The sequence below is a fragment of the Pithys albifrons genome, chromosome 11 (genome assembly GCF_047495875.1).
Source record: "Pithys albifrons albifrons isolate INPA30051 chromosome 11, PitAlb_v1, whole genome shotgun sequence".
NCBI classification, from domain to species: Eukaryota; Metazoa; Chordata; class Aves; order Passeriformes; family Thamnophilidae; genus Pithys; species Pithys albifrons.
In genome coordinates, this window is record NC_092468.1 from 15,838,587 (window position 1) to 15,862,370 (window position 23,784).

Consider the following 23,784-nt stretch of genomic DNA (forward strand, 5'->3'; position numbering starts at 1 on the left):
TTTTAAGATGACCACTTTTGCTGATAAGGGAGGACAGTATTCATCTCATTTAACCCTTAAAGACACAAACCAAACCTGTCTCAGATGCTTACCTAAAGAAAAGATGACACACCTTCTCCACTGACCAGAGGGCCAACTTGAACAACAAAGCTGTCTTCCAGGCTGCTAAAGTTCATCAAGATGAATCCCACCTTGAAGACAGTCTGTACAGCAGGAGATTTCTCAGAGAAAAGGCCTTTATAAAAAGTTCCAAGGAGGGAAAGGGTAGAAAAACAGAGACTATGAGCAATGTGCAGATATTTATCATGTATTTTTCGAAAAGCTTACCAGGATACACTGGAATACCCATCACTTGAAGCATTTTGGTCAAGGAAAGCATTTGGTGACAGTTGGGTGCTGTGTCAGGCTTTCTGAATGGAGAGGTGAAGGTCAGGCTGTGTGCTGATCAGTGATACTTTTGAAGCAGATTGGACTAGACCAGGATCAATCCTGATTATTTACTGCAATGACAGCCTAGAAACAACTTTCTAGAAGAGACAGGCTTTGCTAACCAGACTTCTTTCTACTCTCCCCATAATAGTTCAAACAATACTCCTCCATTCAGCTGCAAAGCAAGGTGCTTAGTTCTGCTGTCTACCAATCACTACTCAAATCTGAGAACACTTGTAGGCAACTTCCCATATAATCAGATTATTGCATGGTTTAGGAATGCAGTGTTCTTCACTGCAAAGGCATACATTTTTAGGACCAGTGAAAAATTCATCAAAAGATGGCCAGTACGACAGGTGGTAGCCTCTCTTGAGACACACTTGGGCCATCCTTACTTCATCCAATAGTGAAACAGGCTCTTGAATTAAATATGTTGAGGAGCCACACAACAAAATTTTGAACCTAAAAGAGAGAGAGAGGTGGAGGATATGAGGTATAATTGCAGGTGGAAGTTGGGAGAAAGTAAATACCATTCGACTTGAAAAAATAATTTCACACACTAGCAAACAAAAATGAAATTTATAAGAAGTTTATTGGATTGGTAAAATGTAATAAAAATGCATTTGTGATACTTCTTCGGCAAAGAAAAAAGGCATCTGGTGATTTTGCATATTTATTTTCCCTTACAAAACATTTGAAAAGCATAAGTGATAAAAAGGATAACAACTGAAAGAGCAGAGCAAGAGGAAAATACATCTCAATATAATTGGATAATGCATAATAAAAATACAGAAAACACATGCTTAAAACAGCTTTCATTCTCTTACTGTAAAAAGTCATTTTACGTGTTGAATAAAAAATATATGCCGGTTGCTCTGAAAATTGCAGTTTAGAAGAGGTAACTAGCTGAGAACAAAATATATATATCTATATATATTTATAAATATAGAAAATGTGTATATGCTGCATCTGTCCTCAGAACAAACTGGAATAAATGATTTTTAATTCATGCACACAAGTTACCAGAGAAAAACTTCATTTATTGCCTAGCAGATTGATCCTGTAAGGTGCTGATTGCATTTCCTGAGTGCCCTCAAAGCCCTATGGAAGTAGTCAGTGAGGGAGACAAGTGGCCTGATGGGTTTAGTGACAAGGGAGGCTGCTCAGCAGCTCACAGGAGATGCACTCAGCAACTCACAGGATTTGGGAAAATTCCAACGGCAGCAGAATTGGGCCCCTCACAGACTTGGGTAGTGCTTTTGCTCAGCGAGGAGTAAAGCTCTGGTAACCCCAAGCTGTGACAGACAGGAGACTAATCCTAAAAGCTCAAGTATGTTACTTCATTAGGATCTGAGGGCAGAGACTGTGCAGCAGAAGGCATTCCTCATATAGGGAATGCTTCCTTGTGCCCCTTCCTTGCCCAGATAGCTAGGCTAGTGATTCACATTTAAAAGGAAGATGCTTCCCATACCACTGAGAGCCTCTGCCTGCCAATGCAGGACAAAGAGAAGCGTGGCCAGTCACGCTCCTCTCTCAACTACAACAAAGGCAACAACAAGAAACCTTCTCCATCTCAAGGGCAAAACCAACAACTACCATAAAGCTGAAACACCACATTAAACCTGGCCTAGTCATCCACTGTGAATTACTGCACATCCAATAAAGATCATTGCTGGTGAACCCTCAAGCAGACAGGTCTGCAACTGGCAGGGATAGGCCAAAACATAGCAGCTATATAGGACAAATACATTCCTGAAGGCACTTCCTCCTTGCAGTTTGAAAGAGCTAAGTCAATCTCCCAGCATTTGGGGGCACCTTCATGGGGCATTTCGACAAGAGAAATCCCTCTGGAATGGCCCATGAGTGGTTCAGACCCCCTTGTATCAGCCCACAAGTAAAGCCAGGGTGAAAGATTGGGCTCTGACATGTGACAAACTTCTGCCAGGTGTCTCATTTGACTACCTGGAGGGAAGGCATTGGAAGCTGCCCTCTGCTCTCTCTGATGGTCCAAAGCAGAAGCTGTGGCATGGGGAAGTCTCAGAAAGGCAGATCCTTTCTAGCAAGACCATGAGAGAAAGTCCAAGCATTACTTTGCTCTGCCCATACCTCTACCAATACTCAGTTCTCACTCTCGAGGGGGACAGCAGAAGAGGTCACAGTGGTGCGGGTACGGAGCATCAAAACATCAAATTTTTCCCTTTGCTGCATTTCCAATACACCTTGCATTTCCTCTCTGATCACAGCAGGGAAGGGTTTGCTAAAACATGATTTTGAGGATTGAAAGTGAGAGCACATCAGCCTTTTTATATAGTAGCACCAATCAAACACCCAGCCTTTGGTTCACCTTGAAATTTTCTAACATTATATAAAAAATGAATGATGGAGAGCTTATAAGAAACAATATTAAGTGAAAGAATTCTGCAGATACAAATGACTCTGGAGTTCTGATAAGACAGAGATGTTTGAGGAGATATACTTAAGTACCTCTGCTACAGATCAGCTGCCTTCCAGACAACACGGTATGTTAAGGAAGACAACAAGCCGTGCTGATGGGATAAGCCATTGCTTTGCATATCCCAATGGAGAACAGATGCTCAGCATTAACCTTTTGCTATTCTTCTCCATCATCCTCCTAGTTCCCATCCCTGATCAGCACTGGGGCTGTTTCTCTGATGCCCATAAAGGAGCATGGCCTCTGAAAAGGCACAGTGAAGAAACTGGAATATACTTTTTGTAAAGGCAGCTCTGTCAATAGCCTACTCATCACATTGCTGGTTGTTCTGCTGAGATGCTCAGCTACATACGCATTAGGCACATTAGAAATACTTTTTAGGTGGATAAAGCAAAGAACTACATCAGACTAGGGGGACAAGGCACAAAATGTCCATTTCCCTCACTGAAATCTGTTTTCAGCCCACACAGAGCTGTCAGTAAAGCACTGCCAGATGCAAAAAAAGTGCCCCAATTCTGTATTTTCAATGGGTACCATCTCAACACAGTTGGAACACAAACTACAACCTCCGGCTGTGCATTTCAGTGCAAACTGCTCTTATCTCATCCAGCCCTGAATGAAACATTAGCACAAAGGCAGCCTAATTGGAATAGGATCTTCTCCTCCCTCCCTGCAAATCATCATCATTGCACACAATCCCATAGCTAATGGCAGAGAGAAAACAGCTGATTCTGGCAAAATATTTGCACTAGCAAGGCCAGATCGAGCCCTAGGCTGGATGCAGACTCACCATGAGGAGCATTGCTGGCTATGGAGAGGATAAGGTGGACCTTGCTCCATTAGCAGGCTTTCCTCACTCCCATGCTGCAGCACTGTGGAAAGCTGGGGCAAGTGTTTGCAGAGGAGATGCTGGACTGTGGCTCTAGTTTAGGGAACACTTTAGAGGGTGTAATTTTTCTCCTTGGCCACCACCAAGGAAGACTGTAAAAGCAACAAGAAAAACTACACTGAATGGCCATGTCCCTTTCATTTTGAAATCTAAGTATTTCCCCCACTTAGATTTGAAGGCATTCCTCCCATGTAGGGTTCCAATTTTGAAAACCTCACTATATCAAAACTGGAAAATACTCTGATTGCATTTTCTGGTTCTAAATGTTAGGCAAACTTTCCTAGACAGAGATCTTAACTTTTCAATCAGTGCCCAAACCAAAGTGGCTCCATACCCTGTGGGGACCAAGGCAGGACCAAGACTCAACAAATGAAAAGTAAAAATGATGACACCATGAAAAAGCACATGGTCCTGACTACCACAAATGCTGAATAAGCAAAGCTTCTATGGAACAAAATTAGCAGGGGCTGTAGGAAGAGCCATTAAAAAAGTATCAGAGCAATTCTGCTCTTTATATTTTGCCACATTTATTATTTTCACCTCTCTCTTCTCACAGATGAAATGGGGCAGGACAGTTCTTTTTCCTATTCAAGTTGGCTTTGCTCTCTGGGCTGTCACGCTGCTGGCACAGACCTATGGAGAAAGGACTTCCCACACTCCAGGGGAATGCTGAACTGGAGTTATTTTTTAAACATCAAACTATTCCTGTTCACCATACACTCTGCTTCCAAAATAAAACAGGCATCCAAATCTTTAAAAAAGCAGAAGGACCCTTCAAAGTCTCATAACAAGTTATGTTTTAAACCTGGGATAGGAGAGACAGGAATACATTTTCCTACTAATGCAAAATAATGAAACCAATGTTTCTGGATATGAAATGCTGGGTAATAACAAATTAGAGGTCTGTTGCTGAGCCCGTTCTGCCAGCCAGTCCTTGTGAGAAAAAGACAGCAAGAAAGTGTATTTTCTTTGCACTGATGAACTTGAAATGAAAGTAAGGGCAATACATGGGAAGGAAGAGGAGAGACAGGTACATGGCATGGAAATTATTTGCCTGGAGCAACCACAGAAGTAGGCAGAAAAATGGCAAATATAATCTGTCTCCTTATTCCCTTAGTCCTGATTCCTTAAACTAGTTTGGGAATGAACTGAGGGAAGGGGAGGAAGGAGCCAGCAATTTGAACACAGCAGATGCTCCAGTTAAAGCATATCTTCCCAAAGAGGAACCAAGGGTGGGGGCAGGGGAGATGGCTATTATTAATGTCCTTCCGTATATAGCAAAGCAGACATCCTGCATAATGGCAACACAATACATCAATAATAGCCCAAGAATAGCTTCCTACCGGTTTTTTCCCCCTGACAGTTAGAAACATAAAGAGAAAAATCAAGCTGCTGAGATAAATAGCTGAGTCTCCACCCCCCCCCCTCAAATTGCCTTGGCATATTTTAAGAGATAAATGGTTCTATGAGAAATTTAAATAGCTTTCTCTTTTCTTTTTTGGCAGCTGCAGGAACTGGGTCAGGTGTAGAAATTATTAATTTCCAAGCCTGAAAAACCCATGTTTGAAACTAAGGTGTTTTTTTTTCCTTTAAAGCATCAACTTTCTTAGAAGCAGAGTTACAAAAAATTAAAGAATAATTGAGGAGTTTTTTTAAACATAAGTCAGGCTAAAAATAATGAAATAACAGTGCAAGCTGAAGAAAAAGAACAATTTGTGTAACACTTCCATGGACATTAAAAGTATCCATATTGGATTGTTAATGGTTTTGTTTGCATAGAGTACAGTATTGACCCAATGGCTTCCATTCCTCTTGATCAAACATAGCACTGGGAATATGCCTTGAAGAAAAAGACTGGGAGCACCACTCTGTAGCTTTGCCCTCACTTTAGTGCATGTTTCCAATGAGACAAGAGATTACTGCCGAAGTGACCAGCACCAAACACTTCCACAAGAAGACCAAGTATTACTTTCAGGTTTCAGGACTGACACCCCAACAAACTCATCTGCTTGAGGCTGTGCTCACAGGTGCTCAGAGCTGGTGAACTTGGTACTGAATCACATGTAAATCACTCTCTTCCCCCTTCCACTCAAGTTACTCTTGCTTTACACATTGATACCAGGGTTTCTAACCCAGCCCTCTGCATGATGCCAAAAGCCATCTCCCTCCTCATATCATATAGGGAAGAATCTCTTTGCAATGATAAAACCTTGTATCTTATAGAGAAAAAAGGGCAAATCCTTTAGAAATGGCTTTGAGTAAAGAAATGTTGTTAAACTCCCTCACAGGAGAGTACACTAGTTAAGACCTGTAAAAGGTTCAAATTTCCAGTCCTACAAAGACTCTGAGATCTTGAAAGATACCCAGTTGGCACAGAGCCTGCTTCCTCTGCTGCACGGCTGGCAAAATCCCCCTGTTCCTCGTGCCTCTGTTCCATGTCCCAGATCAGGCAGATACCTGAGAAGGAGGAGGATTCCTTCATTTATACTTGCTGCACCTCCACAGGGCTCACAGCTCGTGCTCTCCTTCCCTTAGTGACCAATCAAAAATTTAAAAGGTGACAAAGACCCAGATGTAAATAGAACTGCAGTGCCTAGAAAGTCAGAGCACAGATAGGATCAGAAGACTGACTGTAAATACAGGCCCTGCTACTTATTAAATAGGCCAGTTGGGCTACATGAGCCTTTGGTGGAAACTTCCTGTGCAATTAATAAAGGAGAAACAGAATACTTTTGCAATCACTTCTCTAGCTTTCACTGTGGGGGTCCAATCCTGCCATCCTGGATTAGCTCTAATCATAGACAATCTTTCTCTGCATAAACTGAAGGCATCTGTTCTGTAAGACCATTTTAAAAAAAAAAAGGACAAAACTCTCATTGCAAACCTACACCATGCAATCAAGAAGGAAAGGAAACAGATCCTTCCTGATCCCCCCTAGATCGTAATCTGACAATGTTTTCAAAGCATCTGGCAAAAAGGAAGAAGAAAGAAGAATGCTATGAAATATTTAAAATCCTACTTCCGTCAAGAATATGTGAGAGGGGAAAGGTGAGTTTGAAAGGGCTGCATTATTTGTAAGCTAAAACCTGTAAGCACCACCTTTTGCATAGAGGCATGAGATGCCCTTGGCCCAAGACAGAGCAGTCCTGAGAACAAGTACCAGGCACTGATTCCACAGGGACTGGCATGACAAAGTCAAGGCTGTGTGTATGTGGGACCAAAGCAGCTGTCCTGTAACACCACGGGATGTACCATGAGACATCGAGGGTAAGGCAATGTGTTAATAACACTGTGAAGTACCTGTGTCTTTGCAGCCCACAACCGATCCTCCTCATCTAAAGCTCGAATCAGATTTTCAAGAGCATGGGAAATGGAGCATCCCCAAGCAAAGATTTCTCCTAAAGGCACTTCTTTTACTGCTGAGCCTCTCACCAAAGAGACATCCAAGGCAGGAGAAACTGCCCTGTGAGATCTGAGATGCATAAAATGACACTGTGCTTTGCTCCTGCACCCAGGATCTTACCCTTTCCATTCTTGAATCCTCACTGGTGTGGAGGACTTTGCACAAAGATCTCAACCAAGCCTGATTGATCTCACTCCCCATCATAAGAAGCAGGCACAGAAACTGCCTGGATGTGCCCAGGTGTCATAAGGAGGGGAGGCATCAAGCAGATACTCAGGACTTCTGATGCTGAGTTGAGGCTTTTCTTGGTTACATCCACCTGTCTGCTGTACAGTTCCAGTAGAAACCGTAACAGACTTCAGTACAGGCACTGGGAATACAAATGGGACCAAAATGGTCCTGAAACACTGAAACAAAAGACACTTTGGAACAAAACTGGCACAACCATAATCCCCACAACGCTTGTGTAAGATATAAAGAATCCCTAGAACGTATTCATCAAAAGCCATTTTATGCAGATTTTTCCTTCTGAATATTTAAAATGTGGTGAATATTAAACTTCAGAGATTCTTAATACGTTCCAAAGCCCCATGGACCTTTGAAATGCTAGCTCATCAATATGTAACATCTAATCTTGTCAGAAAAAAATAAAGAGAGGGGAAAAAAAAAAGCTATTCATCCTCTGCACACAGAGGTTACAGTGAGAATCCCAAGGAAAAAAAAAACCTTCCAGCATCTTATGCAATAGGTTAAATTTACTCTGGTTGGGAAAGTTTCACTTTCTGCAAGAGAGAAAGTGCCTGTACGTGCATAGCTACTGGAAGTTTCTTCTGAAGTGTGAGGCTGAAACTGTGTAGCTGGATTACAGTAAGTAGTTTATTAAAAAAAATAAGGCTTGTGGCTTTGCATCCTGTTCCAGTCCACTGTAGTCTCAGGATCCCCTCTCCAAAGGCCAGCAGACAGTGCGCCACCTAAAAATCTATTCTAGTCCAAAAAGCTGTGGTTGAAACGGCTCTGCTTGTTTATAAAGTTTAGTGTTTCGTATCACTTGCATCTGACCTTCAGCAGAAAGAAAAGCTCAGTTAAATTGTGCAAATATGTACCAAATGGGAGCAAGGGAAAGCAGCCAAAAATGCTGCATGAGCTTTTGCAGGGCTGCAGCCTTTTAGGAGCACCAGTTAGATGAACTGGATGAGAGGCCAAATTGATTTAGGCTCCAGGCAGGAACTTAAAACACCATGACATCCAAATTCACAAAGAAAATGTTCTGTTACTCCAACCCCAAATTTCCTGCACATGAAAACACTGTTTTCTTTCATCTTTAGGAGATGCTCGTTCTGTAATCCGACATTTAAAAATGAACAAACAAACAGGAGTCAGCTGACAAAGGATTCTCGCTGGTGAATGGAAGTAGGTCACTCTGAGTATTTAGCCTTTACAGTCTGGCTTAATATTAGTGTTGTACACAGAGCAGTAACAAAACTGCTGTGGAGACAGGGAAAGACTCCAATTTTGTCTTTTCTATGAAAATTAGCATGAGCATTATGCATTAATGTGCAATGCCTCCCCAGCACCCAATATCTGGTTAATTAAAAGAAAAACCACAACCACAAAGCAAACCACACACTAAATTAAACAACAACAAAAACCCCTTACTGGTCAGCCTGCATTTAAAGACATCTCAGTATGAGTAATTGGGCAGAGAGGAATTTTCCTGAAGGAACATAAAAGAAAATGAAAGCTCTACATACAAGACCAAATAAAATCATCTGTCTCTCACAAATGCAAATTCAGGCTGCTCTTTTACACACACATATTAAAGGAATAAAACTAGAAGAAAAAATATAAGTGGAAAAGCTAATAAATTCATTTTTGGACAAAAAAAAAATTAAAAAACAAACTATCCTTCAAACATATTTCTTCATGGTAAATCCCTGCAATCATGTGGTTCTAAATTACATGGTTAAATAGGACTGAAAAAGTAAGGCACAATTTCATAATAATTTTAAAAACAGTAATTATAACAATTTTCTTTGATATCCATATGGCAGGCCACTGATACTAAGGACGCACAAACCTACTTGATTGAAGATCTGAAAAAGTTTTTCCAACTACTAAATAAGACTCACAATACCTCTGTAAAGTAAGCAACAAACCATCTTCACGGCAAAGATGAGTGCCCGTTGAGGAAATGGAAAAAGCGGGTAAGGGAGCGGCTTGCGGACAAAAGGCAGAGGCAGGAAAGCAGAGACACCCCAAGTGTGATGTTCCCAGGGAGGGACTCCAACCCTGGTAATGTAATGGTAATTATAAAACCTGGGGCTTCTGTTTCTTTCCATCATTTTCTAAAATATGTTAGTAGGTTGAGAGAAGTGGACAAATAACAAACTTAAAACCAAAACAAACCAGTTTGAACTGAATGCTCTTGCTACCCATGATCAAAACCCCATTGCTTCTACCCATGGCACGAAGCCAAAGAGACCAGGGACACGTAGTCAGGAATAAAGCCCAGTGGGGTGTAAGCAGCAATACTCAGTATCGCAGCCTGTATTTCTACTCAGTTATAGTCCCACAACCCTCTTGCATATGCATGTTTGTGCCAGAGAGCTCGGCAAGTGTGAAGCTTAGTTTTTACAGATCACAGCAGAAAATTTTCAGGCTGAAGTGAGAGCTGTTCCTCAGTGTCCACCAGGAAACCTACTACTTAAGTGTCTCCTCCTAGATTTTTAGATGCTGGATGAATGTTGTAAAGTCTATTCTCTCTCAGGCTCCAAATGACAGTCGGGCAATCAACTGTTACAAATTCAAACTTGAAATGCTGAGGAGCCCAGGTAATATTTCTAGAAAGGCTTAAGGAGAAATGCCATTCCCAAGACCCGAAAGGTATGTGAAAATGAAGTTCAATCAGGATCCCTTGATCTCCATGGCAGTTGCCATAATGTGCTTATATTCTTCAGTAATTTCAGGGGGGAAAAAAACAAACAAAACCCCCTAAGATGACAACAAAGAAAACTGCAATTGCCATAGAAAAAGACAGTTGCAGTCCCCACAGACAGCCACTCCATGGCTTTAAGACAGGACAGAAAAATGAACCCAACAGAAATAACACTGTTATTTTAAGAAGAGTCACATTTTTTGGATTGTTCTAACAAAGGAAACAGTGACTTCAAAATTACCAAAACTACTTAAAAATAGGAAAAAATATTTTGTGAGAAGTTTCAAAGCTTTTTTTTAATTCACCAGGTCCAATACTGAACCATTTCCCAAGAACACATCCTTGTTTTTAAGTAGGATTTTTATCCAAAGAAGTTTTCAAAATTATCACAGAAACTTTAATTTACCAGCAGAAGAAACCCAAGAATTACAAGAAACTGTGAAAGAAGACATGGGCTTTTGAGAAACAAAACTACTTGTTAACAATTCTGAAATCTATTTAGATAAAAATTCAGTATGATTTTAAACGTAACAGCAAAAAAAACCCCAACTAAAGTAAGTTGTGGGTAACATTGCAAAAAGAGAGAATTTCTCATAAAAACATGGCCCTTCTGATATCATAAAATTTAGTGTAAAAATTGCAACCAGGTCTAACTGGAAATAGTGTTCTCACAGCTTTCTTAGTTTGTACTTTACTAACCTCTAAGTCACTGGGTAGTTACTGCTCTCCTTCCACAACAAACCGTCAGGAACTATCACTAGTGTTTTCTCATGGGAATTTCACCATGGTGAGATTCTTCAGCACCCTCCGATAGCCCTGACTTGCAGTACTGCAGTCTGTGTGAGGGGTTGTCAACCCAGGTTAGGGAACAAATAGCAAATCATAATGATGAACCAACTGAAGGAACCAGATACCAACGAAAACCAGTTATAAACTCAAACCCTTTCTGAGCCATTCAGCTGAAGCACCAGGTGTCTAACATTCATCTCTGATGCTGATTGAAGGCAGAGACACAGGATTTCCCCCAGGAACCTTCTCCTGGGTTCTGTTATCCCTTCCCTGCTGGACTTCCTTGAAATCAAAAGACACCAACATTTATCAAACCTAGGTCAGGCTTGACTAACCGTGGCCAGGCAGCAGCCGTAACAGGTCCAAATAGATTTCAGAGTCACTTGTTGCATATTCTCTTTTACAATCACCAGGTTTTTTTAAGACACTTCTTTTCTTTTCTCAGGCACATTTTGGTGACAAGTAGAAAGTCAGTTTAAGGCCTGTGTCTTGTGAAAGCCTCGTTCCTGCTGTCAGGATGAACAATATTATGTAGGGTTCACTGTGACAAACACTTTGATACTCCCACACTTCTACAATTAAGTCATTATCCGAGCATTTTGCAGCCATGATGAAAATCTAAGAATTAAAATATTAAAAATACCCCACAAAAATAAACCCTAAAATTAAAGGTGCGTTATCAGATAGGCTAAAGAAATGGTGTTGCTTTCTGTTTTTAAAACCAATGTTCATTGATTAAAACAAGTGACAATAAAACCATCACATTCACAAAATACTAGTGTTAGCCTTAGGGATATGCTTAAGGATTGGGCTGTAACCAAGGCAACCCAATCTTCTGGAGAAAGTTTAAGTAGACAGTTTTAAAGCCATCCCTCAAAGAGACAGTAAATCTGGTTGTAGGGCTACTTATGACATATGGAAGGTGCCACAGCCACCCAACACAAAGCACTCCTCTTGTAATAACTCACCCTCCCGTCATCCAAATGTTACATTCAATCAGCCACTAGCCAGGTGCTCTCCTGCAGTTGGCGTAAGGGTGACAACAGAAGCCATTTCATGTGTTCTGGGATATTTGACAGAAATTTAACTGTGCCCACATCCTATCCAGATCAAATCTGTATGATCAGGTGAGGCAGAATCAGTATGGTATTAATGGTTTATGTCACACCATGCAGTGGCTTTAAGTCTGTGCTTAAACAAACACCAGCGACTTGAATGTTTTGCTAAATTAGAACCTGATCCTGGGCCCCATGTGGCCACACAAATCATGGGATCAGGCCCTACTTGCCAACAAATGGTGGACAAAGACAAAGCAGCATAAAGCAGAAACTGAAGAATTGAACAGAAATGTCTTTGTGATCTTCCAATTCTTTCTGAAAGAAACAGTCTGGACATTACCACAGCCACAGACGATGTGAATTTTTGTCATGGCCAAGTCCACCTTAAGAAGAGCAAGGACTCTTTGGCAAAAAGATTCCTTCTTTGGAACAGATAAACAGGATATATTATAAGTATGTGATAAATATGGTGATGAAGCAATATCCCAGTGGTTCTTAATTGCAGTGCAATTGAGATACGTCCACCAGCATTTCTTAATTAAATCCTGAAGCATCAGAGGGGAGATTTACATACACGTGGGTGATGAGAGCCTCTGTGATGTACATACAATATTTTTCAAATATATTTATAGTAATTTTAAAAGGCAAACCCACGGAAAATAATAAGTGTTTTGAGCAGTTACTCCTTTCAACAGGCAGATGGCTTCAGTGTTTTGGGGCAAAACCCCCCCCCCATTATAGTACCTTTGCACAGATGTGTCAGGTCTAGAAACTAGCCACAGTACCTCAAATATCAACACTGCTCACTTTTTGACAATCATATTTCACCCAGGGAGTATTTAATGCTTGAAAAGTTTGACTCTTACGTCCCTACCTGCCAGCCAAACACCACTGCACCCTAATACCACAGACTCAGATCTAGATCTCCTGGCCTACACTTTGAAATGGGCTGGAATCCCAAACCTACATATCAGCAAACCTTTTTGGAAAGAGAAAATATAACTCCCAAAATCAGCAGTTTGAGCCAATCTGTGAGTAGTTTAATTCCCACAGTGTCTGTGGGAAATTGGAAATAAGCTCTCATGTGGAGGGCAGAAGATGGGAAGCCATGTGACTTGCTCCAGTACAGCCTACAGCAGAGTTATAAAAAGTGCAAAGGCTCTGGACTTGAGTCCTCCTTAGTCTAGGCCACGTTCTGCTGGAAGGCACAACAGCTTCTTTCCATTACCCCAGTGTTTATTCAGAAGAGTCTCATCAGCCACTTGATTTAACACTAAGAAGAGTAAGAAAGATCAGACCTATGTTTGCTGCCTGCTGAATGGCTTATTCTGCATCTGAGTGTATCATATCCTCACTTGTGCTTGTAGAGATGCAGTACCCTCCACAGGGATAAAACAGTATTATCAATCCAAGCACTGACCTCTCTTGTTTTTGTAAGGTTAGTTCAAACTGGATTTGCTCAATATTTGCAAGCTTTTTTTGACTGGTATTGGTGCAGACTGCATGCAAAAAAGCAAGCTCAGAAGGACCTTACATGCCATGTTCAGGGAGCCAGAGCCCAGGTGGAACCTGGCAGGAGCCAGGGTGCCAAAAAAATCTGTTCACATCTAAGGCAGTAAAATTTTTGAAGGCCAGGGTAGAAATCCAGTATGAAAACACAAAATGCTTCAGCACAGCCCCTGTGGTGGTAAAGGATGTCTTTTGCTCAATGATGCCACCCTTCTACAAAGAAGGATTCATTTCAAGCTGTGAAATTTGGGAAACTTCCCTGAGACTGGTGGAGTTTGCCAATATATAAACCATGTATAGAACAGAACTTTCAGACTGGTATTTTCTGTATTTGAATTTACTGTATACAGCTGAAGCTCATGAATTTCACGGAGCTCTTCCATGAAGGTTAGTGCTAAACCGAAAGGAAAGGCACCATTTGCAGGAGCTGCAGTAATGCATCACCATTTTTCCTCTTTGTCTCCTATCAGTTCAGCTCATCTAACTTTTCTTTTCAGCATTAGTGGATATAATTATTCTCTGTAACAGAAGCCTGATATAAAGATGAAAGCACCACATTCTTACTGTTTTTCAGTGGGTGCATGAAAAAAATTCTTATAACTTAGTCTTGAAAAATGCCAGTTTGTCACTTATATGGTCAATCAGCCTGAAACTGTTTCAGTTCTGCTTCTTAATTTAAGTGCAAAGAAAGGTATTTTCTTTGATTACATCTGCAAATAAGATATTAATGTCAATTCAGTGATATGAAAATTACTCCCTCACTATGTAATTTGCACCTTAGTTATTATGGGTTTCATGAACAAGAATATTATAGCTGCTCAATGTGCTGTGGATTTCGAATTTTTTGATTTGTTTTTAATTAACCAAACTGGAAAAAAAAACCACTACACCACTATCATGTAAAAAAAAGGTTATCTGTGCCCAGTTGTTATTTACCTTGGCATGTGTATTAATTCTGGACCAAAAATGAAATGCTGCTGCTGGCCCAGCATTCTACTGCCATGAATTTCACCAGGGACAAGTTGTAAGTGGCTGGGATGAAAACAGAAGAGGAAAAAAAATGCTTACTTTCAGGAATGGTGTAGTGAACAGTTTAATATCTTCTTTTAATTTTCTTAATATAAAAAGTGAAAATCAGCATGTATTTAGGAGGGTATTTTTTGCTGTTGTTGAAACAAGATCCTTGATTTTTTTTAATGAGACCTCCAGATCATGTGTGTTAACATGAGAATAATGTATACCATCCCAAGGCCTGATCCAGTCCCTGTTACAGTGGAAGGAAAATCCTCCCATTGCAATAACAGGAGATGGAACATGACTCTTTCACTTAACTGCCTACCCAGAGACCAACACTGCCAGTGGCCCCACTAGAATGAGAGTGACATAAGGGTCTTCTGAGCATTGCTTTGCACTGCAGCTATGCAGTCATTTTTATATTTTTTAAACCACTGGGGTTTCAGAAATGTGTTTTCTGCATCACATCCTTTAAATATCTTCTCTTGACAAGCTTATGCCTCTGATGTATCAAAAGCATGTCTTGTGTGTGTGTGTGTGTGTGTAGTGTATAGTGTGTAAAAGCTCACATCTTTCTGTGATTGCTCATACATTGTGAATTGGAAGCATCATTACTGAATAAATTTATGCAATAGCAAAGTAAAATTTCATGAGTAAAAGAAAAATCCTATGGAACTGGAAGGGAATGGAGACAAATAGGGGCCTAAGAAATCACAAATCTGTGTCCCAAGGGTGCAAGGTCACACCTACATTCAAGGGCAGTACGTTTGCAGTTGCATTGTTCGTTTCAATGCTGGGTCTGCTCTCACACCTTCTAGGGCAGTGGAGCTACTTCTGCTGGTGACACAGATCCTATTAAAGTCAAAGGGAAGCTCCCCATGACTTCAATGAGAGCTGGTCAGGTTCTCAAAATAACTTGGGAGAAATAACTAGCTCAGCCATCTTTCACCTTCTACCTTCATGTACTTTTTATAAGACAGGAATCAAGCACAAACATAGTTAGGACCATGTTCAGACCTCCTTCTACAGGCAAGTAACTTAGGTGAGGTGACCACTTAACTCCATCAGCTGCAGATACAGCAGCTGCTCTGACTCACTGCTCTCTTGAAGAGCTGTGTCTAAATTAGATGCCTGTCATGGGCAGTCTGAACAGGGTCTCTCGAACTGCCCTCTTGTTCCAAGGCCTTCCAGTTTTGGGGCTTTTTTTTTCTTTTTTTTTTTTTCATAGAGATTCAGATCCTAGCCTGGGAAAAAAAATCATGCAAAGCTTGTGCAATATCCCCCAATGGGCATCCTGGGGAGGGTCACAGTTGATACTCAGAGATCAGTGCTGGCCTTGGCAGTCAGAGCCTGGATCCGAGCAGAGTTGCAGGTCTTGCAAAGGATGTGCCCGTCCAGAGGGTAACAGCCCTGATTGTCTCCTTCAGACAGGAGGCCACCACAGTCCTAGGAAATAAGCAAACAGAAAGAGCAAAGTAATTCAGAAAAGAGCAAGATTAAGCAAAGAATCTATTAGTAAAAGAAACTCCTCACACTCCACCTTGTAAAAGGATCCAGCCTGAGTCAGAGTAAAGCATGAAGTCAAGGTACATGATGCCTTTCACGATTAAGCTCTTTTCTGATAAGAGACAATGCTGCAGAGAAGATGGGTTCCCAAGCTCTCTGCTGAACTTAATCCAATTCAAAATAAAAGATTACTGCCTTCACATTTTTGAGGAAGCAAAGGTCTTTAGCATTGGAGAAACATCAAACTGAAGCACATTTTTATTAATTCAAAAAAGGATAAAAAAGAAGCATCACTGGGAAGAAAGTTTTGGTACCAATATCTGACTACAGATAATCTTCTTTGGAAGAGTTAATGCCACAAAGTTACAACGACCATTTCAGGGGTGACAGCTAAGCAAACTCCCTGCCTGTCTCCCCTTACACCAAAGCTGTCACCTGTATTGGTACAATTGGTCAAAAACGTTGTGGCTGAAAGGAGGATATCAGATAGGCACATGGAAACCTCACTAAAACACCCCAAAAGCTGCTCCAGAGACCTCGGCCTCTAAGTTTATCCCTCACTGTGCAACCAAACAAGCACTTGGCCCAAGCCTGCTGATGGGGATGCAATGAGGGATTAAGGACTCACTTTGAGGCCATTGCCTCTTCATCATAAATCAGTAAATACACTTGGCAGCAAGTGGTGGAAAGAGCAATATCACTGTTGTTCCTTTTGAGATGGCTGAGATACATGGAGATCAAGGCCAATTGTCTGTGTCCTGTGCTCTCTACTGCATCTACTTCTGACATCTCTGTGTGTGAAAGCCTAGGTATCTCAGCAGCCAACATGAAGACACGCTGTATGATGCATTAGGCTGTGCAAAATTTAGTGTAGGAATGCCCCAGCATCTTAAAATATATGTACCCTAAAAGTCAGTGACAGATTGAGAAGTGAACCAGAATGCCTCAAGTTTCAGCCTAGACCTTTAAACCTTAGTCCATCCTTCTTTCTAGTTAAAGTTATTAAAACCTGCAACTGTGATAAGAAATGTATTTGGTCTCATTTTCTTACCCTGCCATCTGGATGATGTATTATCCAACAAGTAACACTTCCACTGAAGAATTCTTGATGGTTCCCTAACACAGCTGCTCCCACGTGTTAATTGCTTTAAGGTGATTTTTATTCTCTGTCTTCAGATTCTTGCCATCAAAATTACATGAAGTGCGTAATGAAAGCGAACAGGGAAAGTAGCACAAAAAGCATTGCACAAAACAAGAATGATCATGTTTATGTGTCCATTAAAATTCTTCAACCCAGAGCCATATGCTGAGTTTCTTGTACAATCTTGCTCAGATTCTAATGTGCATTAGCTTTCATTTTAAGAACATAAACATGAGCTACATTTGTATCCAAACTATAATTTATGAAGTTCTCAAATATTAAGCCCTAATTACCTGAGTCACATTCTCCTGCTCTCCTAATGAACCTGTTATAAACAAGGAACCTGATTTTCCTCTCATTTGTGCTGGTATAAATGAGGAAAAATTCCTTGCATGCTGAAGTCAATGAAGTCATTTGATTGTAGAGCCAGTATTACAATAGGTTATGCCTGTTGTGTGCATAACATGAGGTGGTGATGAAGTTAAGCCAGTCTGTGCTTTCTGTCCTTCACAGATTTCCCTCACACAGTGATGAGAATACCAACCTCACACCGGTAGCACTGGACATGGAAGTCACGATCCAAGGCAACAATGCGTACAGTCTCCTCTTGTCCCGGGGCTGGCATGATGGGCTCCTTACATACAGAACATCTCGGGGCAAATTTCCTGAAGAATGAAGAGACAGTCCCACTTTTACTCAAACTTGGAGCAGAAGTTTTTGTTATCTGCACCATCAAGCCAGAAACGTGTGTATTTGTACAAACATACACATGTATGTACACATGTGTCACCATCAGAGCTTTGCATTGCTGCCTTCTTAGAAAGAAGACAAGGAAGGAGCACTTTAGTCTTACAATCTAATTTCAGGCTTGTAGGATATTAAAGTACATTTTGCAGACTATTAGAAGAGGACTTAAAGAACATCTAACAGGCAGCAAAGCATATTGTGCCTGTCCTAATTAACAACTAAAGTGAATTACCCATGATTATGGCACCTGTGAACTGCCACAACCTTTAATCATTTCTCTAAGAAAGTCCATGCAAATCCCAAGGTTAGAAAGACAACTATGATTTGCTTCAAGAACATCTCTTGAAAACAAAAATCTAAATATTAAAATTTGTAGACTGGAACAAACAGGTTAAAAGTCTTAATACAGATGGAAAAAGGAACCTGCTACAGTGATTTGTTGATGTTTATCCCATCCTCTTTAAAATTCCGAGCCATCTTACCCACTGATGCACAGAGGAGCACATTCCTGGCTGTGCTCACTCTCAAACAAGAAGCATCAGGGCAATTCTCACCTTGCTACATTTTCTAGCTAAAACCAACTCTCAGTTACCCAATAGGGGGTTGCTCAGGCTTAAAAGGGAACAGGTCTTGGTGCAGAGACACCAGTGCTCTCTCTTCCAGTCAGCCTTGAGTCAGAATTGTATAGTGACAATAACTCACTGTGTGAAGGGACTCACTTGAACCAGGGTCAGCTCAGGGATCAAGAGAAGCACAGGCCTTTCTTTTTTTCCCTTATACTGTCCACTTATATGCCCTTCTGGCTAATTCACCCGTGTTCTGTATTACCTCTGGTTTTGCTCCCCCCAGTTCCCATGAGAAATGGCCATCTCTGCAGTTTGGGACACTTGGGAACATTTAGCCTGTAGTGGGTCATTAATGTGCTGTTTTGGTTCAAAACCTACTGGTACCAATTCCTTGGCAGCAAATTCTGTTCACAAAAAAGGAAACTTACACCTAAAGAATCTGCTTCCATATAATGAGAGCTGGAGTCAGGGGCTATGGAGAGACAGAGGGCAAAGCTTATGGCAAACATCAGAATATGAGGAGATCAAAGACCCTTCTCTTCTGAAATGCCTAGTAAAGATTGACTCTGCCACCCAGCCTGTCAGATGAACCACCTCAGAATTAACTAGCTTAGAAAAGAAAAAAAAAAGAGATCTATCTGTACTAGGAATAAAGAAAAAATATTAATTTCACTGGCAGCAGATGAAAGATGTCTGTGTAGCTGCGATCTAACAAAAAATTGAATTAAACAGTGGCTACAGCGAGCGCTCTGAAAAATAACTTAAATGGATCATGATATGACCGGAGCTGTAATCGCAATTAATTATATGCCGCTTCATGTAGGCGCTTCCTTGTGCCATTTGGCTCAAATGTGGTACTTAAAAATACTTCAACATTTCTTTGTCCAGGCTATTATGGGTAATTAATTATGAGCCAAACAACAGCTCCCAGGACCCTGAGATCGCTCCTGTAAATTTCAGGGGATGTGAGTGTGCTACTGCAGGGCCTGAGCTCAGGGGGTAGATGAGTGACAGTGTGAGCATCAGCTACAGTTTTGTTATCAAGAGGATGTAGATGTAGAACACTCAACCTCCAGATCAGGAGGACATCATCCCTAATAAATTAAAACTGACCTAGCCAAAGTGCTGTGAAACATGTGGTTGGCCAAAGACATTCTGAGTGTCACACTGGGTCTCATGCTGTTCCCATCATCTCCGCCTCAGTCTTTCACTCAATGACTTTTATTGTCCTTTCCTTGGACTGACAGCCTCCCACTTCCCTCTCTTAGAGCCCTCAGGTCCATATGCAGTCACTGTCAAAAGACTTCAATGTGGGACATCAGGTCTTGCTTCCAGTCTTTCTCCTGAAAACATGTGAGCCCTTGGCCTGTGGGGTTTGGGAAAGGAGCAGCCTCCAAATTGCTAAATGGGTGAGGGGAAACCCTTCAGGTGCCCAAGTGGTGCATAAACCTCCTGTTGGGCCTGTGCTCAGCACCACATTTTATGTGTCACAGAAAAACGAGGCAATGTAGCAGCTTCCAATTAACCCAGCCTAGCTGAGCTACAGGGAACATCCTAACATGCCAGTTGATCATGGCTGCTTCCCTTTCTGTCAAGTCAGCCTACTTCTTTGAGCCTTCAGACCCACACACTGATGTCACAAGGCTCTAATTAAGTCTACTCCCTTAGAAATTAAGAGATAAATGGTTGAGATGTAAACTCACATTTGTCAGTATTGATTTCATCTTTTAATTGAGGGGTGTAGTGTAGCTGTCTTTTCCATACAGGGCAAACATTTGTGCTCTGATTATATCTACCTGTCTTCCCTAGATTAGTTGTGATGATGGGGGTGGTAGCGTGGCAGTGACAGAAATTATTTGCAACTGTACCTTTCAACTTACTTTAAATAGCAGTTTCTCTATAAATTATTACCAGGGCTGTATTTTCAGCACCTTTAAAGAGCTAATTAGCAACCAGAAACAAAAGGAGCTGTAAGCAGCCTGAGATCCCTCTAGCTGGTAAGCAAACACCTGCGGAGTGCAGCAGGACAGGACCTCTCTTAATTGCTTGGTGGAAAAAGCAGGGAGATGCTGATGTGAAGCGCAGGTACAGGCAGTGAGGAGAAACATGCACGTTCTGAGTGTAAGGGAAGGCAGAGCTCTTAAAACAGAGGGACACAGAGGTTATCCCTGAATTCAGCTCTAAGCAAAACAGAGATCAAGCAGCATCAGTCCCTAAACCATTCATCTTGTATGGCATGGTGTGTCTGCTTAGAGCAAAGCTCTGCCTACTATTTGGGAGAAAGGGGCAAAAGGTTCAGATCTTCTGAACACTCAGTCTGAAAACGGAGGATTTTTAGGGACAAAAGAAAATAACAGTAAGCAAAGCACTGACAGCAGGTTAGGCCATACTTATGGAAATCCTCGATGCAGTGGATGTTCCCACCAGCATCCACAGTGAAGGGGATCCCATCAAGGCTGCGATGGCACATCACACAGGTGAAACAGTGGGGATGATAGGCCTTCCCAGTGGCTCGGAGGATCCTTTCCATGATGGGCTTTGCGCAGACACTGCATTGCTCCAGTGTATTCTGCAAAGAAAACATAAACAACAGATGTGAGCACCATCTCAGCGGGACATTTACAATGGTCAGCTGAGTTGGAGGCTGCTGCTGTCCTACTTGAAAGCTTTAGCTACTTTCTTTTCAGTTCTTCTAGTTAAGTGCAGTACAGTCAACAGTTATCAAAGAGCATGATAAGAGCACAGGGTCTGGGTCAAACCTTTACAGAGTGTAACAACACAAACCAGAGCCTTCTCTCAGCAGCTCTGATAAATGATCAAAGATGGCCCATCAGGTGGGTGTATCAGACACCACAGCTTCTGCAGCCAGGAGCACATGAAGGAGTTATGCAGCCCGTGGTCCTGGCCTTTTGCCTCTGGACTGCCCAGTCTGAGAGATCTTTTGAAGCAGAGTTGATTAGAGACAAGTTCCACAGAGGTCAGTGCAAAGCCTGAAGTGCAAACTTCTGGGGCTACACGGAGACTCCCTAACTGCTCTGCCATACAGATCCCCAAAGTTGCCTTGTACGAAAATCTTGATCTTCCTCTCTTACCACGGAGAATACTGTTGAGTCTGGGGAGAGAACAAAGCAGAGGCTGCAGCAAAAGACAGGAGTTCAGGATGACTTAGATGCTTCATTTATCTCTGGCCCACAATATTTGAAATAATGACTGTGAAATGGTGGCTCTAAGGCCATGATTGTTGCTGCACAGGTTTACATACAAGCCTGCTCCTGAAGTGGTGGAGCCAAAAAAAATCCCACTTTTCAAGTGGGGTCCATTGAATGATTCATCTCATTTCAACCCTCACTCACCCTTGCAGTTAATTATAGAAATACGAAGATAATTTTGTTTCAGATGGTTGTCTGTGAGCTACACCAGCTCTTATGACACCAGCTGGGTAACTTACCCTTTCAAACAAAGCACTTGAAAGATACATGAATGGACATCTATGAATGGATGGTGCAATTCACATAGATGCAAACAATAAATCTTTGGAAATTATTTAGATCATTTCACTGGACTTCAGGAAAGCAAACTAAAGCTACTATTCTTGCTTGATGCAGCTAAAGTTATCAATAATGTTATCAATCAGCATTTGCATCTTGGGCGAGGTAAAAGAATCTGTAATTACACTATTGATTATCATTTAGACAGACAGAGAGCACAAAAAATATCTAGCAGGACAGAAACATAAAAACTGCTGAAAGGCAGATCATGTTGACAAACACAGGAAGGCTAAAGTTCTTCTGCTTCCTCATGCAACAAAATTCCCAGGGAAAGTAGTGCTTTGACTGACCACATTGTTATTGTTTCTTTGAGCCAATATTCTCGGGGGCAAGATCCAGTCCTTACATGTGCAGCCAAAATGTATTGTCAGGAGATGAATCACCCAGGAGCTCAGAAAGGTTACTTCTACACTCATATTTTTGCCATAATATGTATCTCTGGGCTGCACACCACTGGTAAGGTACAAACACAGAAATACACAAATTCATATCAGAAGATTAAGAGGATTGTTTTTGAAAAAGTCAGTAGGAGAAGTCCTGAATTTCAACCCACATGAGAACTGCCTCACACATTTGTAAAGAGAGCACAGAAAGACTAGCACTGAATTCAGACTGGATTTTGCTTTATACCTTGTAATAATGGGCAGGAAAGAATGACTGCTGGCCTTTCTGTCTGGTTGCTGTCACCATCATCATCATTATAACAGTAGCTGGTATGCCAGAAAAAGCAAGGTCAATAATTTTCTCCTTGGAGAAATAACCTGGCAAATCTACCATTTTGCTTTGCATAAGCAGATCACGTCATCTCAGTCCACATCCGTGCAGTTCTCTGTACTTTTTTACCATGGAAGGAATGCAGCATACCTGTGGATACTGATGGAAGATTGTGCCATTTGTAAGGTATTTGCTGTGACACCTTCTGAAAACACGCAAGCATGGAGAGTTTGCCTCACCGAGTCACTGCTTGCTTCTTTTCCAACAGTTGCCAACAGCAGAGGCCAAAGTATGAGAACAGAGAAGCAAAACACAGCAATTCCTTATGATGCGCTTCCAGTCTCCACTGATTTCTGGTTTAGGGACTTCCTGAGACAGAGCTTGGCTTTCCTATACTTTGACTCAAGTGGATGTTTCTCCCATGAACTTTCCCGATGAGTTTTTGAATTCAGATAAACACTGATCACCCAGAGAATGACCAGGAGTTCCCTGGCTCACCTCCACGTTGGGGGCTCATCAGCCCAGCAGTTTCCCTGGTCTGCTACCACAGCCTGTGTGACATCCCTCCAAACAGCGGCACTGAGCACAGCCCACCTGGGACTGTGAGCAGAGCAGAACCTCACTGTGACAAGCCACCCTGCAAGGGGATTTAGCACCAAACACCATGGCCTGGAACTGCTCTCATTACGGATCTCATTAACTCCTGCTCACACACTTCAGACACAGGGAGTTTAAGGCCACAAGGCATCAATAGAACCATCTTATTTGACTTTTCATGTTAACACTGACTTTGGTGGGAATTTTACAGTGACCAGGACAGCAGGCAATCACCCTTCTGGGTTATGCCTTCTGAAAACACACATCTTCTGCTTCCAAATCTCAGCTCAGTCACACTGTTTGACATTCTCACAGCTAAGTAAGACAAGCATTTTAAATTACCAACTCCAGATTAAGCCTTCTATACAACCTGAAAATTAGACCTGCAAAATTTATTCTTTTCATCCTTCCAAGTCTGTACCAGTGAGGAAAAACAAAGTCATTAGTTTTAGACTCCAGCTCACTCCCTGTCTGGGAGTGTATTTGC

The 23,784-nt window shown here is 41.6% G+C and overlaps 1 protein-coding gene across 12 annotated transcripts in view; it reads right to left on the reverse strand.

Moving 5' to 3' along the window:
- Window positions 1-1,002: 1,002 nt before the first annotated feature.
- Window positions 1,003-23,784, reverse strand: part of LPP (LIM domain containing preferred translocation partner in lipoma) — a 425,132-nt gene continuing 402,350 nt past the window's right edge. For all 12 annotated transcript variants that reach the window (XM_071566772.1, XM_071566774.1, XM_071566769.1 and 9 more), the window contains 3 exons: window positions 20,829-21,007; window positions 17,670-17,790; window positions 1,003-15,924 (listed from right to left, as the gene is read on the reverse strand). In XM_071566772.1, the coding sequence (XP_071422873.1) occupies window positions 15,796-15,924; window positions 17,670-17,790; window positions 20,829-21,007 (429 nt within the window). In that variant the 3' untranslated portion in view covers window positions 1,003-15,795. The remainder of the gene's footprint in view (window positions 15,925-17,669; window positions 17,791-20,828; window positions 21,008-23,784) is intronic.